Raw genomic sequence first — 13,689 nt, 5'->3', positions numbered from 1 at the left:
TTTAAAAAGTCTAAAACACCCTACTCCTTACCTACTGCCTCTTTTAGGATTCACCTGAAATGCCCCCATGACAAGCCCCAACATTCTGAAAAATCCTAATAGAGCCCTAGACCTGGGGTGGAAAACATGCAGCTCTCCAAAGGCTGTGAGACCATAATTCCCAGGATTCCTCACTCTTGACTATGCTGAGTAGTAGGACTGCTGGGATTTGCAGTCCAACCACATCTGAAGGGGGGCAGATGATTCCCATCCCTGCCTCACAGTGTGAGGAACTTTGACACCTGGTTTGGCAGCTTCCCAGATCTGTAACACACACATACACACAATCCAAGCAGGACAGACTTCAACCACAGAAGTCAAGGAGAGTGGCCATATCTATACACCTATGCTTCAGCAAAATTCTCTGCTCTAGACAATGCAAGAAAGTACAACCCACCATCCCTGAATTGGATGTTCATAGGCTTTACATCCATCAGTTCACTTGCACACACGGAGCAGCTCTGATTTGAGCACACCCACTTTCTAAGCAGCTCAAAATAAGCTACCTGCCCCCTCCATTAACACATTTCCCATATTTAACATGCTGCTGCGTCAGAAGCAAACCCCAGGGCCGGGAAGAGACCTACTATTCAATGCAGCCTCCTCAGTCCATTTGAATTGGCATTAACTATGAAAGGAAGCCACTATTAAAAATATACTGGCAGTGTGGATGAGCATCAAGGGAACAAAGGGAACAGCCAAGTCTTTGATCTTCGGGGGGGGGGGGTTGCCTGCTGCTGCAGTTGGTCAGTCCCACTCACCAAAAGGTAACTCAAATCTTGTATCCAACAAAATCGTGTGAGGTGTTGGGTTTTTAGTGCCACAGACTTCATGGCCCTTCATCAAGACCTCCGCCTCCAGTGTGGACCATTCCCCTGGACCTTCCTGGAAAAACAGAAAAAGACACATCATGCACATGCATCCTTCCAATGCTCAGCTGGTTGAAATCACCATCAGGCATGGCAAGGGAACAATCTCAAAAAGAGAGACTCAAGCTTCCACTCAATCAGATATCACTGCCATCAAGAGCCCTGCAACTCAGTGGCTACAAGAGCTTTGCAGGATTACTTTTACCGGCAGATTCAAAGCTAAGCCTCCTCCACAGACAAAAGGGGCCCTCTTGGAAATAAGACAGTTTATGAGTAAAATCACTAAGAGGCTAATAAACAGTTTAGAGCACAAGCTCTCCCACTCAACATTAGGGAAAGTTCCAGAGCTGGGAGAGAGTGTGAGAAACTGCTGTGTACACAGGCACAGATTGTTGTAGAAAGGGATTTGCAGAAAACCTGTCATTCTCTTGATTCATGGTGATCTATCAAATGCTGGACATAGAATCATAGAGTTGGACAAGACCACAAGGACCACCCAGTCCAACCCCCTGCCATGCAGGAACTCACAGTCAGATACAATACCCTGAAATGAAATAACATCCTGGCATTCTCCCTCCCCTGCAACATGCTTCTCCAACATGTCTGTAATGAACACATAAGTTTATGGTGGATTTTTTTGTTCTTTGTAATTTTTAAAAAATACTACTTGATTTTATGGAGAGAAAGGGAGAGATTTTTGCTGTATGTGTGGATGTCCTGATGCATATCTTTAAAGGACTGCACCAGAACATTGTCCGCACCAGAGAATCAAGTGCCTTTAAACAAGAGAGACTGAATGATGCTTTTTTTATTTATTCAGTGGTTAAGGAGTGGGCCAGTGGTAGTGTTGGGGGGTTTTTTGCTTGCCACATCACCAAATTTGATGGTAAAATCAGTAGTGGCATGGTCCACTGTCCTACTGGTTGTTGAGGAGCAAGAAAGAATGACCCTCAAGTCCCACAGAAGTTGCCCACCTCCGAGTTTAGCAAGAGGAGTGGAGATAATGTGGCCCCTCCAAGCCTTCTGCATCCTTCTCCCAACCCATTTACCTAAAACAACATGGGGGGGAGGTGGGGGAAAAACACGCCAAAGAGGTCACAAACTGTTCCTACAGACCTCCAAAAGTGGTGAGTTCACAAACAGGGAACCCAGGTCTCCCCCAACTTTAAAAGCAGTCCCTAAAACCTCAGAAACAGAAACCAGAAGAGATATTAGGTCAATTCCAGGCTTGATTTTATAGCTGAATTTCAGTTGCTTTGAGGGTGCTGTAGCCCTTTGTGGTGCAGAGAGGAGTGAAATTTCATTCCTGTTACCGCTCCCCGCCTCACCCACATATACACCAGGGGCTGAAAAGGACACACTGAGCCAAGCTCTTTGTGACTCAGACCCTGGCAGGGGAGCCTTTTAACAACATCCTTTCCTTTAACCCCATACTTTCTTGCCCACTCTCCTGATTTTTTTTTTTTTAAAAAAACACCTCTCCATTCCCAGAGAGCTCAGCTGACCTCCATTCCCATTCACAGGGTCCTTGTAGACCCCAGTAACCGAATCACACACAGAATCATAGAATTGGAAGAGACCACAAGGGCCATCCAGTCCAACCCCCTGCCATGCAGGAAATCACAATCAAAGCATCCCCGACAGATGGCCATCCAGCCTCTGTTTGAAGACCTCCAAAGAAGGAGACTCCACTACACTCCGAGGGAGTTTGTTCCACTGTCGAACAGCCCTAACTGTCAGGAAGTTCCTCCCGATGTTGAGGTGGAATCTCTTTTCCTGTACCTTGCATCCATTGTTCCAGGTCCTGTTCTCTGAACAAGCAGAAAACATGCTTCTTCCCTCCTCAATATGACATCCCTTCAAATACTTAAATAGGGCTATCATATCACCTCTTAACCATCTCTTCTCCAGGTTAAACATCCACAGCTCCCTAAGTTGTTCCTCACAGGGCATGGTTTCCTGACCCTTCACCATTTTAGTTGCCCTCCTTTGAACACGCTCCAGTTTCTCAATGTCCTTTTTCAATTGTGGTGCCCAGGACTGGGCACAATATTCCAGGTCTGACCAAAGCAGAATACACTGGCGCTATTACTTCTTTTGATCTAGACACTATACTTCTATTGATGATTTGTGATGCTTTGGCCTTTTTAGCTGCTGCATCACACTGTTGACTCATGTTCAACTTGTGGTCTACTTGGACTCCCAGATCCCTTTCACATGTAGTTTCATTCAGCCAGGTGTCCCCCATCCTATAACTGTGCATTTTATTTTTCTGCCCTAAGTGCAGTACCTTATATTTCTCCCTGTTGAAGTTCATTTTGTTAGCTTTGGCCCAGCTTTCTAGTCTATTCAGGTCGTTTTGAATTTTGATCCTGTCCTCTGGGGTATTAGCTATTCCTCCTAATTTGGTGCCATCTGCAAATTTGATGAATATGCCCCCAATTCTGTCATCCAAGTCATTGATAAAGATGTTGAATAACCCTGGGCCCAGGTCAGAGCCCTGTGGGACCCCTCTAGTCACTTCTCTCCAGGATGAAGAGAAGCCGTTGTTGATCACCCTTTGGGTTCGGCCGGTCAACCAATTACAAATCCATGTAAGTTACCTTGTCTAGCCCACATTTTACAAGCGTGTTTGCAAGAATGTCATGGGAAACTTTGTCAAAGGCCTTACTGAAATCAAGATATACTATATCCACAGCATTCCCTTCATCTACCAAAATGGTAATTTTATGAAAGAAAGAGATTAGGTTTGTCTGGCATGACTTGTTTCTCTGAAACCCATGTTGACTTTTTGTGATTATGGCATTGCCTTCTAGATGTTCACAGACTCTCTGTTTAATGATCTGCTCCAGAATCTTTCCTAGAACTGATGTCAGACTAACTGGACGATAATTGCCGGGTTCCTCTTTTTCCCCTTTTTGAAGATGGGGACAACGTTTGCCCTCCTCCAGTCTGCTGGGATTTCTCCTTTTCTCCAAGAGTTTTCAAAGATGATTGCCAATGGCTCTGATATGACATTTGCCAGTTCTTTTAGTACCCTAGGATGTAGTTCATCTGGTCCTGGAGACTTAAATTCATTTAGATTAACAAGGTATTCCTCTGCTATCTCTTTACTTATTCTATACTGAAATTCCCCTATTCTGTCCTCTGCTCCATTATCCTCAGGCTGAGCACCCTTTGCCTTTTCTGAGAAGACAGAGGCAAAGAAGGTGTTGAGTAATTCTGCCTTTTCTCTATCCTCTGTTAGCATTTTGCCATCTTTGCCACACAGTGGCCCTACCATTTCCTTCTTCTTCCTTTTGCTGCAGACATATCCAAAAAGGCCCTTTTTATTGTTCTTAACCTCTCTAGCAAGCCTGAGTTCATTCTGTGCTTTTCTGACTTTACCCCTACACAGGCCAGCTAGCTATTTGTTTGAATTCCTCTTTGGTGATTTCCCCATTTTTCCATTTCTTATACATGTTTTGTTTAAAAGTTAGCTCGGTTGAAAGTTCCTTAGTCATCCATCCTGGTTTCTTGAGACATCTCCCATTTTTCTTCCTCACTGGAACTGTTTGAAATTGTGCCTTCAGTATCTCCCTTTTGAGAAAGTCCCATCTGTCCTGAACTCCCTTATCTTTTAGTATTTCTGACCACAGGATCACCCTCAATACTTCTCTAAGTTTAGTGAAATCCGCTCTCCTAAAGTCTAGAATGCGTGTCTGACTATGCCTGACTTCTCCTTTCCACTGTATAACAAACTCCAGGAGAACATGGTCACTTCCACCTAAGGATCCCACCACTTGCACTCCATTAACCAAGTCATCCTTGTTGGTTAGGATCAGATCTAAAATAGCTGACCCCTTGTTGCCTCTTCCATCTTTTGGAAAATGAAATTGTCTTCAAGGCAAATGAGGAATTTACTAGACCTTGAGGATTTGGCTGAGTTTGACTTCCAGCAAATATCAGGATAGCTGAAGTCGCCCATCACTACATCTCTCCTTTCTGAGAGGCACAATGTTTTGCAAACTGTAGTAGCAGCTGAGAAAGACCAGCCAGGACTACAGAAGTAGGGCAGCTTACGATGGAGGCAGCTCAATGAGCAGGAGAATATACACACACACCAGTTTCGCTGGTCAGGGTAGTGCCATAAACAGACATGGGAAGCTCCATTCACTTTTAGAATCAGGGTGACCACAGCAACTCATTTTCTTCCCCTGTTCTGATAATAAATAAATGTCCCATCTCTGATAAATTGAGAGTTCAATTATGTTGGTAAAAAGCTACTGATTCCATTTAAACCGCCATGTCTGCAATTCTATAGAATTCTAGCATCAGTAGTTTGGTTTAGTTCTGTGGAATTCTAGCATCTGTAGAGGCAAGAGAGCTCTCTGGCAGAGAATTCTAGATACCTTTCCACAAAATATAAATCCAAGATTCCACAGGACGGAAAAGTTTATGCTATTGTCTTCCTAATCAAAGTGCTCAAGGCACAGAAAATGAAGTCAGAGGAGGCATGCACAGGAAAGAGTGATGAGTGACTTCAATTACAGTCGGCCCCTCCTTATACGCGGATTTGCCATGCGCGGATTTGAGCATACGCGCATGGCAAATCCGGGGAAATTGCCCCCAATTGCAGCGTGGGTGCACGCGCACCACCATTGGGGACAAAAGTCCCTCTCCTCCCCTCCTCTTTCTTTCTTTCCCTCCCTCCCTCCCTCCCTCCCTCCCTCCCTCCCTCCCTCCCACCTATCTACCTACCCTCCCTCCCTCCCCCTCCCCCTCCCTGCTTACCTGCTCCGTCGCCGTGCCACCGCCTCCTCCGCCGCCACCGCGGTTCAAGGGCCGGGTGCTGCTCGTGGAGGCCAAGAGGCCTCCAGGCTGCACCCGGCTCTTTCGTGGTGGCGGTGGCGAGAAGGACGAAGCTTGGCCTCGTCCTCCTCGCCGCCGCCGCCGCCGCCACCACCATACAAGGGCCTGCTGCAGCCTGGAGGCCTCTTGGCCTCCAAGCTGCTCCCGGCCCTTGAACCGCGGTGGCGGTGAGGAGGACAAAGCTAGGCCCCGTCCTCCCCGTCGCTGCGGAAGAAGGGCCGGGGGCAGCCTCGAGGCCTCTTGGCCTCTAAGCTGCCCCCGGCCCTTGAACCACAGTGGCGGCAAGGAAGACGAAGCTAGGCCCCGTCCTCCCCGCCGCTGTGGAAGAAGGGCCGGAGGCAGCCTGGAGGCCTCTGGGCCTCCAAGCTGCCCCCGGCCCTTAAACCGCAGAGGCGGCGAGGATGTGGGAGGCGGCAGCGCGGCGGCACAACCGGTAAGCAGGAAGGGGGAGGGGGAGGGAGGGAGAGTAGGTAGATAGGTAAGAGGGAGGGAGGGAGACTTTTGTCCCCAATGGCGGCGCGCGTGCAAGCGCACCGCCATTGGCGACAAATGAGACTTGAGCATACACGAATTTTGGCATACGCAGGGGGTCCAGAACGGATCCCCCACGTATACCAAGAGCCCACTGTATTATGTGTAGACTGGAAAAATACATTTTATGATCACAAGAAAGAAGTGAAATTTCAAGATATCCTAAAGTACTTGAACAGATGGGTATGGAAACAACTAGAGGGGAGGCAACCCTGGACTTCTTCCTTAGCAATGCCCTGGACCTATTGAGAGATCCAAGTGTTGCTGAACCTAGCAGTAACACCAAACACAGAACTTCCACATGCTTTGTGGGAAGAATACATGTAACTACAACAGAAACATTTAATTTCACAAGAGGATACTCCTCAAAAACCAGGGGATTGGTGAAAAGGAAACTGAAAAACAAGGCTAAGACTGAAGAGGGCAAAATCTCTCCAGAACATCTGGAGGGTTACTCAAAACTAGAGTAATCGAATCTCAGTAAGAACTTACATCTCAGGTCAGGAAAAGTACCACCAAATTCAAGAACCTAACAAGGAGGTTATCAGGAAAACAAATCTTTCAGAAAATGTAAGTCTTGCCCTAAAGAAGAGGGAAAAGTCTTGCACAAAAGAAATGCAAGTAAACAATAAGGGAGTGAGTAAAACAGATTTTGAAGAGCATGTCACAAGAAGCACTGCAACAAGAATAAGTGCTTTAAACACATCAGAAGCATAAAACTCTCTAGGGCTGCAGCTGAACTGCTGAATAACGAGGGAATTAAAAAATTGTAAAGGAGGATAAGGTGACTGTGGAGAAGCTGAATGAATCTTTTTGCATCTCTCTTTACAGCAGAAAATGTCAGACAGATCTCCTGTGCCTGAATTGGAAGAATCCTCCCAGCCTTGATGGTCTACTGACCTCATCTGACTGTCGGATGGCCTTCAGAGCGATCCACACTGTTCCAACCATCGTGTCCCAGATCAGCCCTTTGTTCCACACTTCCACAATTAAGCCCAGGTCCAGGCGGCTGATCTCACTGCAAAGGGATAACACAAAGACTTAAATATATATATATATTTTTTAAAAAAACAAGTACAACTTTGTTGGCTACAAGGCCTTATCAAATCTCTAGGTGACTTACCAAATTTGCAGATGACACCAATTGAGGAGGGTTAGCTAACACCCCTGAGGACAGGATTAGAATTCAAAATGATTTTAACAGATTAGACAGCTGGGCCAGAATTAACAAAATGAATTTCAACAGGAAATGTAAGGTACTGCACTGAGAAAAAATTAAATGCTCTTATATAGGATGGGGTACACCTGGCTTGATAGCAGTATATGCAAAAGTGATTTAGGAGTCCTAGTAGATCTCAAGCTGAACATGAGTCAATAGTGAGATGCAGCATCTAGAAAAACCAGTGCAATTCTAGGCTGCCTCCACAGGAGTACAGTGTCTAGATAGAGGGAATTAATAATGCCACTTTATTCTGCTTTGGTCTGGAATACTCTGTCCAGTTCTGGGGACAATTCAAGAAGGATGTGGACAAGTTCTGAGGAGGGCAACCAAAACAGTAAAACCTCTGGAAACCACCAAGCCCTATGAGGAGAGGCTTAGGGAGGTGAGTATGTTTAACCTAGAAAAGAGAGTTTTAAGAGGTGGCCCAATAGCTATGAAGATGGAATTTCTTTTCTTGTAGCTTGAATCCATTGCTCCATGTCCTAGTCTCTAGATCAGCAGAAAATAAGCTTGCTCCATCCTCAATATGACACTCTTTCAAATATTTAAACATGTATCATGCCACTTCTTAACTTCCTGATGGTAAGAGCTGTTTGACAGTGGAAGGCGCTGCCTCGGAGTGTAATGGAGTCTCCTCCTTTGTACGTCTTTAATCTGAGGCTGGATGGCCATCTGTCACAGGCAGAGCTTGGATTGTGGCAGAATAGGGGTAGACTAGATGGTGCTGGTGGTATTTTTGAATTCTATGATTCTTTGACTTTCTTTTCACCACCGTGCCCTAGATTAAACTTAGCAGCAATGGCATCTTCTTGCCGTTCCACCTGAAGGCTGCTTAGCAAGACTGACTGTCTTCATACAAGCAGAAGTGGGCCTCTGTCCTACCTCTCTGGGCCAAGAGAAAGAAGGAGGATGGGCAGACGACTCTCAAGGGCTATCAGCTGCAGCCTGACTGTTGCATATATACATCTTAGCCACTAGAGGTCCACAGAGGACCATAAAGCCAAAGCCTCCTGGGTTTGTTCAGTGACGCCAAATGGACAATATGTCCAGAGCAAAAGTTACTTAGAGCTTATTCCCACTTACATTTAAACCGGTGTGTGATTCGCCTTTGCTCCATGTTGGTAAATTGATTCGAAAAGGTTCATCATTCCCACTATGAAAGCAGATCTTTTCATTATCCCCTTGCAATAGCTTCTTTATTGGCACAATTGTCGTCCCCACTAGTTTGCACCACTTCAAAATGCATGTCAATCATCTGTGCATCATCAGTGACGTAAGTGGCAGCCTGGTTAGCCCAGCTTGGGAACTATCTATCTATCTATCTTTAAAATAAGTTGATAGAAGATTCAATGCAATCAGTGAGGCAAGTAGTTGCAAAATCAACAAATCGAATCTTCTATTAATTCTATTAAAAAAATTCATAGAATCATAGAATCATAGAGTTGGAAGAGACCGCACGGACCATCCAGTCCAACCCCGCTCTGCCATGCAGGAAATAAAGAAGATTCAATTCATTGGTTTTGCAACTACTTGCCTCACTGACTGCAAGTGGCTGCAAAATCAATCAAATCTTCTACCAATTTTTTTTTTTAAATCATGTGCCCATCGGTCACATCACAAGCACAAAGGCAGCGCTGAGGGGGGAGGATGGTAGATCTACCAAAAACTGAGGAGGGATGGTAAACACCCCTCGGCCATTAGTCCCTTCCCTCCAGAATGATGCAATTCAGATCCGTCATTCCCACTTGTTGAACACACTTCAGAATCTTTTCAAAAGAACTGCTAGGAAACTAGTGTCTGGAAAAACCGGGTTTTATTGCATTTTCCTCGCTTTATCGAGACAGAAATCGATCAAAGTAGGACTGGAACTGGTTTCAAATGAGAATGATGATCATATGAACCGATCAGCAATTCACTTTAAGTCATAGTGGGAACGAGCCCTTAGGATGACTAATACTCCAACTGGCCATGATGGCTAGGGGATTTGGGGATTCTGTAGGCCAAGAAAGCAATTCTTCCAAAACCAAAGTAACTTTTCTAAGCTCTTCCCCCAGCAGACACACTTTCCCCTTCCTGGTAACTTCAGCCTCCATGGTCAAGGCAGATCTGTCCTATAACCTAGTGCAGCCCCCCCTTTCTTTAGTACCCATCCAAGGGGTGCACTTCATTAACCTTTTAGCTGGCAACCAATCTCCATTTTGCACTAACAGGAGGGTGTGGTTTTAAAAAGGGTACTGTCATGGGATATGACTGATCTTGAACTGACATGGGAACATTAACATGGCACTTTGTACACTTTTAAAATGTCTATTTTGTCTGTCTTCACCTATAATCCGCCCAAAAATACTTATTCATTGGAGGATGTATGAAGTTAATAAATTAAATGAAATCCATTCAATGAACTACTCTCTGTCACCATGGTGTAAACAAGGTACTGGATTAGAAATGGAACAGTGAGCTTCCTTAAAGACTCCAACAAAAGGTTTCTAGACCTTGTGAAGGTAAATATACACTTACACAAGGTTTTGTGAGATCTCAGCAGCTGGAAAGGGCAAGAAATCCCAGTGGTTAGATGTTACAGCTTCAATGCCCTTTACAAACAAAATGAAACTCTTCCTTCATACAAAGTAAAGGCAGCCTTAGCTGTGTAGCTGCAGGAGGTGTCAGAACAGTAAGCCCAGTCCCAAAACACAATACTAACGTTTTTCCTTAACTTAAACACTCCTGGGACTGGGTAAGACTCAGCACTCACACTTCATTCAGAAACCATTTGAATTGCCTTCTCCTATGTAAAAACCACATCCTCGGCTACATTTTTCAGGAAATATTTTCTGGGTGTTAAAAACAAGCCAGGCAGCCATGCAAAGTGTCAGTATGTAGAGAGATCTTGTAGCACCTTTGAGACTGAAAGAAAGATGTTGGCAGCAGAAGCATTTGGAAGTAGAGGAAGTAGACTTAAGTCTATGAAAGCTCATGCTGTCAACTTCTTTCTGTCAGTCCCAAAGGTGCTACAAGATCCATTTTCATTCTGATTCTACAGACCAGGAGTTCCCAACCTTTTTCACTTGCAGAGCCCTTATTTCTATGGTGGAGCTTCAAAGAGGTCTACTCTATGTCTTACAAGTTAGTGATGTTTACAAGTATATATAAGAATATTTTCTTATTCTTTAATTTCATTCTATTTTTATTTCTTTCATTTTGCTGGAGCAGCTGTGGAGCACCTGAAAAATGCACATGGAGCTTTAAGGGTTCCTCAGAGCACAGGTTGGGAACCCCTGCTACAGATTAACACGGCTGTATCTTTGAATGCAAAGTTTCAGTAAGATTTCCAGCACAAGGTCATACCTCACAAACCAACCTCTCCTTTTGCATCAGAGCTTCAGGACAAGTGGGAAAACCTGCAACTGTAGAACTACTGTGGTCTGTCAGGCACTATTTATTTAAAAGTAAAATCAGTAGCTATGCATGGGACCTCCAATCACTTGTGGAGGCAGCTATAGCATTGGAGGATAAGATTTTAATTCTTCCTCTTGCTCCATTTTGTTTGATCCAAAGCCCCCCATGCACACACTCCCAAAGTGCTATTCAGCCCAAAGTGGGAGAGGAAATCCAGCTTCAATATTACATCCAAGGGATCCTTTCAGTAGCAGCCTTCAATAGTTGAACCTGTGCCTTCACAGGAAACTACAAACTTTTCCAGAGGCCAAATAATTGGTTACTGGCTATTTATTTTTCACAATTCATGCTTTATAGTAAATAATATTTGGATTAGATTTATTTGTCTATGGCACATTATCTGTTACAAAACATCTAAGGCTCTGAAATTTGTACATCTTAGTAATATCAGCAATAGAAAATTAAGTGCTTCCTTGGTTGATCTTATAGCAGATTAATATTCTTCTAAGGATCTACAGTTCTGGTAGCTGAAGAACTCTTTTCCCCACAGTGACAAGATTCTGGTGAGGTGGGAAATAAACTGGATACTGAAGTTTGGTGTTCTAGCCCTTTTTGGTGTCAATGGAGGCCTGGTGTTTAGCCCTCTACTTGAAAGCTCAAATTTTATCCCCTGCGCTCCCTCCCTGCCACCAGGTTGTTACAGTTAGGACGTCCTTGAAACACAGCTCTGTGGAGCCTTGCCACAGTGCTACTTCCAGGATAGTCATGACACACAGAACTTGGTGCTCAGTGTTATACTCACAAGAGAAAGTCTTGTTCCCAGCATGGCTGGTCTCCACGAACAGCAACAGTTGTGCTCTTCACGTTTTGCACTTTCAGAGTCACGTAGGTATTGAATTTATCTAGGAAGAGAGCAGAGAGGGTTTGCATGAGACAAATGCCTACAACCCCTACTTCACTGAGAAACCTGATGGAAAGTAAAATGCTATGAAGGAATTTCACTATCCAGGCTGTGGAAAACAAGAAGATTCCCTGAGGAACTGGACAAAATGAAAACGTCAGCAGTCACTTCCATAAGCTTTTGGCATTTGGCTTCATTACTAGCAAGTCTTTTTCATACACTGAGAATGGTTAATAAGCCAGCTTTGGAAAGAAAGGCAGCCCTAGCCATCAAACTCCATGCTTAGCCTTGAAGCACCCTCACCTCAGAGCCTCATGCAGGCTGCCTGGCAAGCCCCTCAAGATTTTTATAGCTGGGTTGCCTTTCAGTGGCAAAGGTGAAACTTTCAACCAGGCTCTGTTTTTGCTCAACATCCTTTGAACATAAGTGGTACCTGGTTCATGCCCAGGATGGGGCTACACAGACAGCAGTAAAAAGCTCTGCTGGCCAAAGGTAGTGATCCCCAAAAGCAATAGCAACACAGATTGACATCAGTTAACATGCCAGAAATGCAGTGACCAAAAGAAGATTGGCACTTACCTGGGGGGCCTTGGAGTTTTGCTTTCTTAACTGTAAAGAAAGAAAAAGAAGAAGAAAGTGAAATTGCTTATTCCATCCTGGTGCACTTTTAATCTCATGTCATTTAATATTTGAGGCAGAAACAAGGAAGAAATTAGCCTCCCAAGTTATGTCTTCGCTCTTTACAACAAAGGAACTGGAAAAGCAGCCACATCCCTCTTTTGTCCCCCTTTGTTTCAGGGAAAAAAAACCGGGAATCTCCAAAATAAAGGCAGTACTGAAAGCAGTAGTACAAGTCGTAGTACAAGTAGTACTGAGAACAAAGCATTTGGTCAAAGATATGCTGCCTCGTCCACATGCAACAGCTGGCCTGCAAAGAAAGGGAACTCAAGTATAAAACAGTTTGTGTACTGATGATGAATAAACCAATCCTTTCAGCCCAGGACATTTTGGACACTGACTGAGAAGGTGATCTCCAGCTGTAGCACTGCTGTCCTCTGGAGATCCATTTTAGCCTTTCAGCAGCAGTCACTGCGATGGTGAATCTGTTTGGGGTATCAGACTGAACTCTAAAAGGATTATCCAAAGTGAGGAACCCTGTTTTGGCAGATCAAGTTCAGCACCTTGGATAGCTACTGTTTGTTTCCTCTCTCTCCTAAGAAGGTGCTGCAAAGGTCCTCTAGTCCAAATCCTCACCAAGCGGGAATACACATCTAAAGCACTCCTGAAAGATGGTCACTAGTCAGCAGGAGCAAGCATAAAGAAATAGGTAGCCAAATTGTGAGTTCCTGCATGGCAAGGAGTTGGACTGGATGACCCTTGTGGTCTATTCCAACTCTATGATTCTATGATCTATGAACAAATTAAAATATTCCCCTCCCCTGTTCCCCACTCAATTACAACCACCCCACGGGCATTACTAAGGGAGTGTGGACAGCACCAAGTGCCTCCTGAACCGGGGGTGACGCCACTATTACCCAAATGTCAAAGGCATGGGACGAGGTGGGGCTCAGTGGCCAGAGAAAAGAGACCCTCCCTTGCAGTCGTTGTCAGCAAGCGAGGCAAACCGTGGACCCCTCCTCTTCCTCTGTCTAATTTTCCTGCCTGGCCAGAAGTCTTTCCTGATCCAGAAGAAGCTGCCACATGGGAAGGAAAGGGAGGTGGAAGAAGGGAAACAGAGAGGAGGAGGAGGAGGAGGCAAGTAAAACATGGAGTCACCACCATCATTGCTGCTGTTACTGCCCATCTCTTCAGGGTTTGCCACCACCTCCAATAGATAGCAATAACAATAGCAATATCAGCTTCATTTATTTACCATTTCA

The 13,689-nt window shown here is 44.8% G+C and overlaps 1 protein-coding gene across 9 annotated transcripts in view; it reads right to left on the bottom strand.

The window, feature by feature from the left end:
* UNC13B (unc-13 homolog B) overlaps nt 1-13,689 on the bottom strand; it is a 250,006-nt gene that overhangs the window by 193,213 nt on the left and 43,104 nt on the right. For all 9 annotated transcript variants that reach the window (XM_089498312.1, XM_089498261.1, XM_089498289.1 and 6 more), the window contains exons 2-5: nt 12,389-12,418; nt 11,711-11,810; nt 7,191-7,308; nt 801-924 (exon numbers count right to left, since the gene is read on the bottom strand). In XM_089498312.1, coding sequence (XP_089354438.1) covers nt 801-924; nt 7,191-7,308; nt 11,711-11,810; nt 12,389-12,418 — 372 coding nt within the window. The remainder of the gene's footprint in view (nt 1-800; nt 925-7,190; nt 7,309-11,710; nt 11,811-12,388; nt 12,419-13,689) is intronic.

Source organism: Sceloporus occidentalis, unplaced genomic scaffold, assembly GCF_023333645.1.
Source record: "Sceloporus occidentalis isolate IW3139 unplaced genomic scaffold, rSceOcc1.0.p SCAF_1, whole genome shotgun sequence".
Taxonomy (NCBI): domain Eukaryota; kingdom Metazoa; phylum Chordata; class Lepidosauria; order Squamata; family Phrynosomatidae; genus Sceloporus; species Sceloporus occidentalis.
The sequence above is the reverse complement of the archived record's forward strand: the minus strand, read 5'-3'. Positions and strand labels throughout refer to the sequence as shown.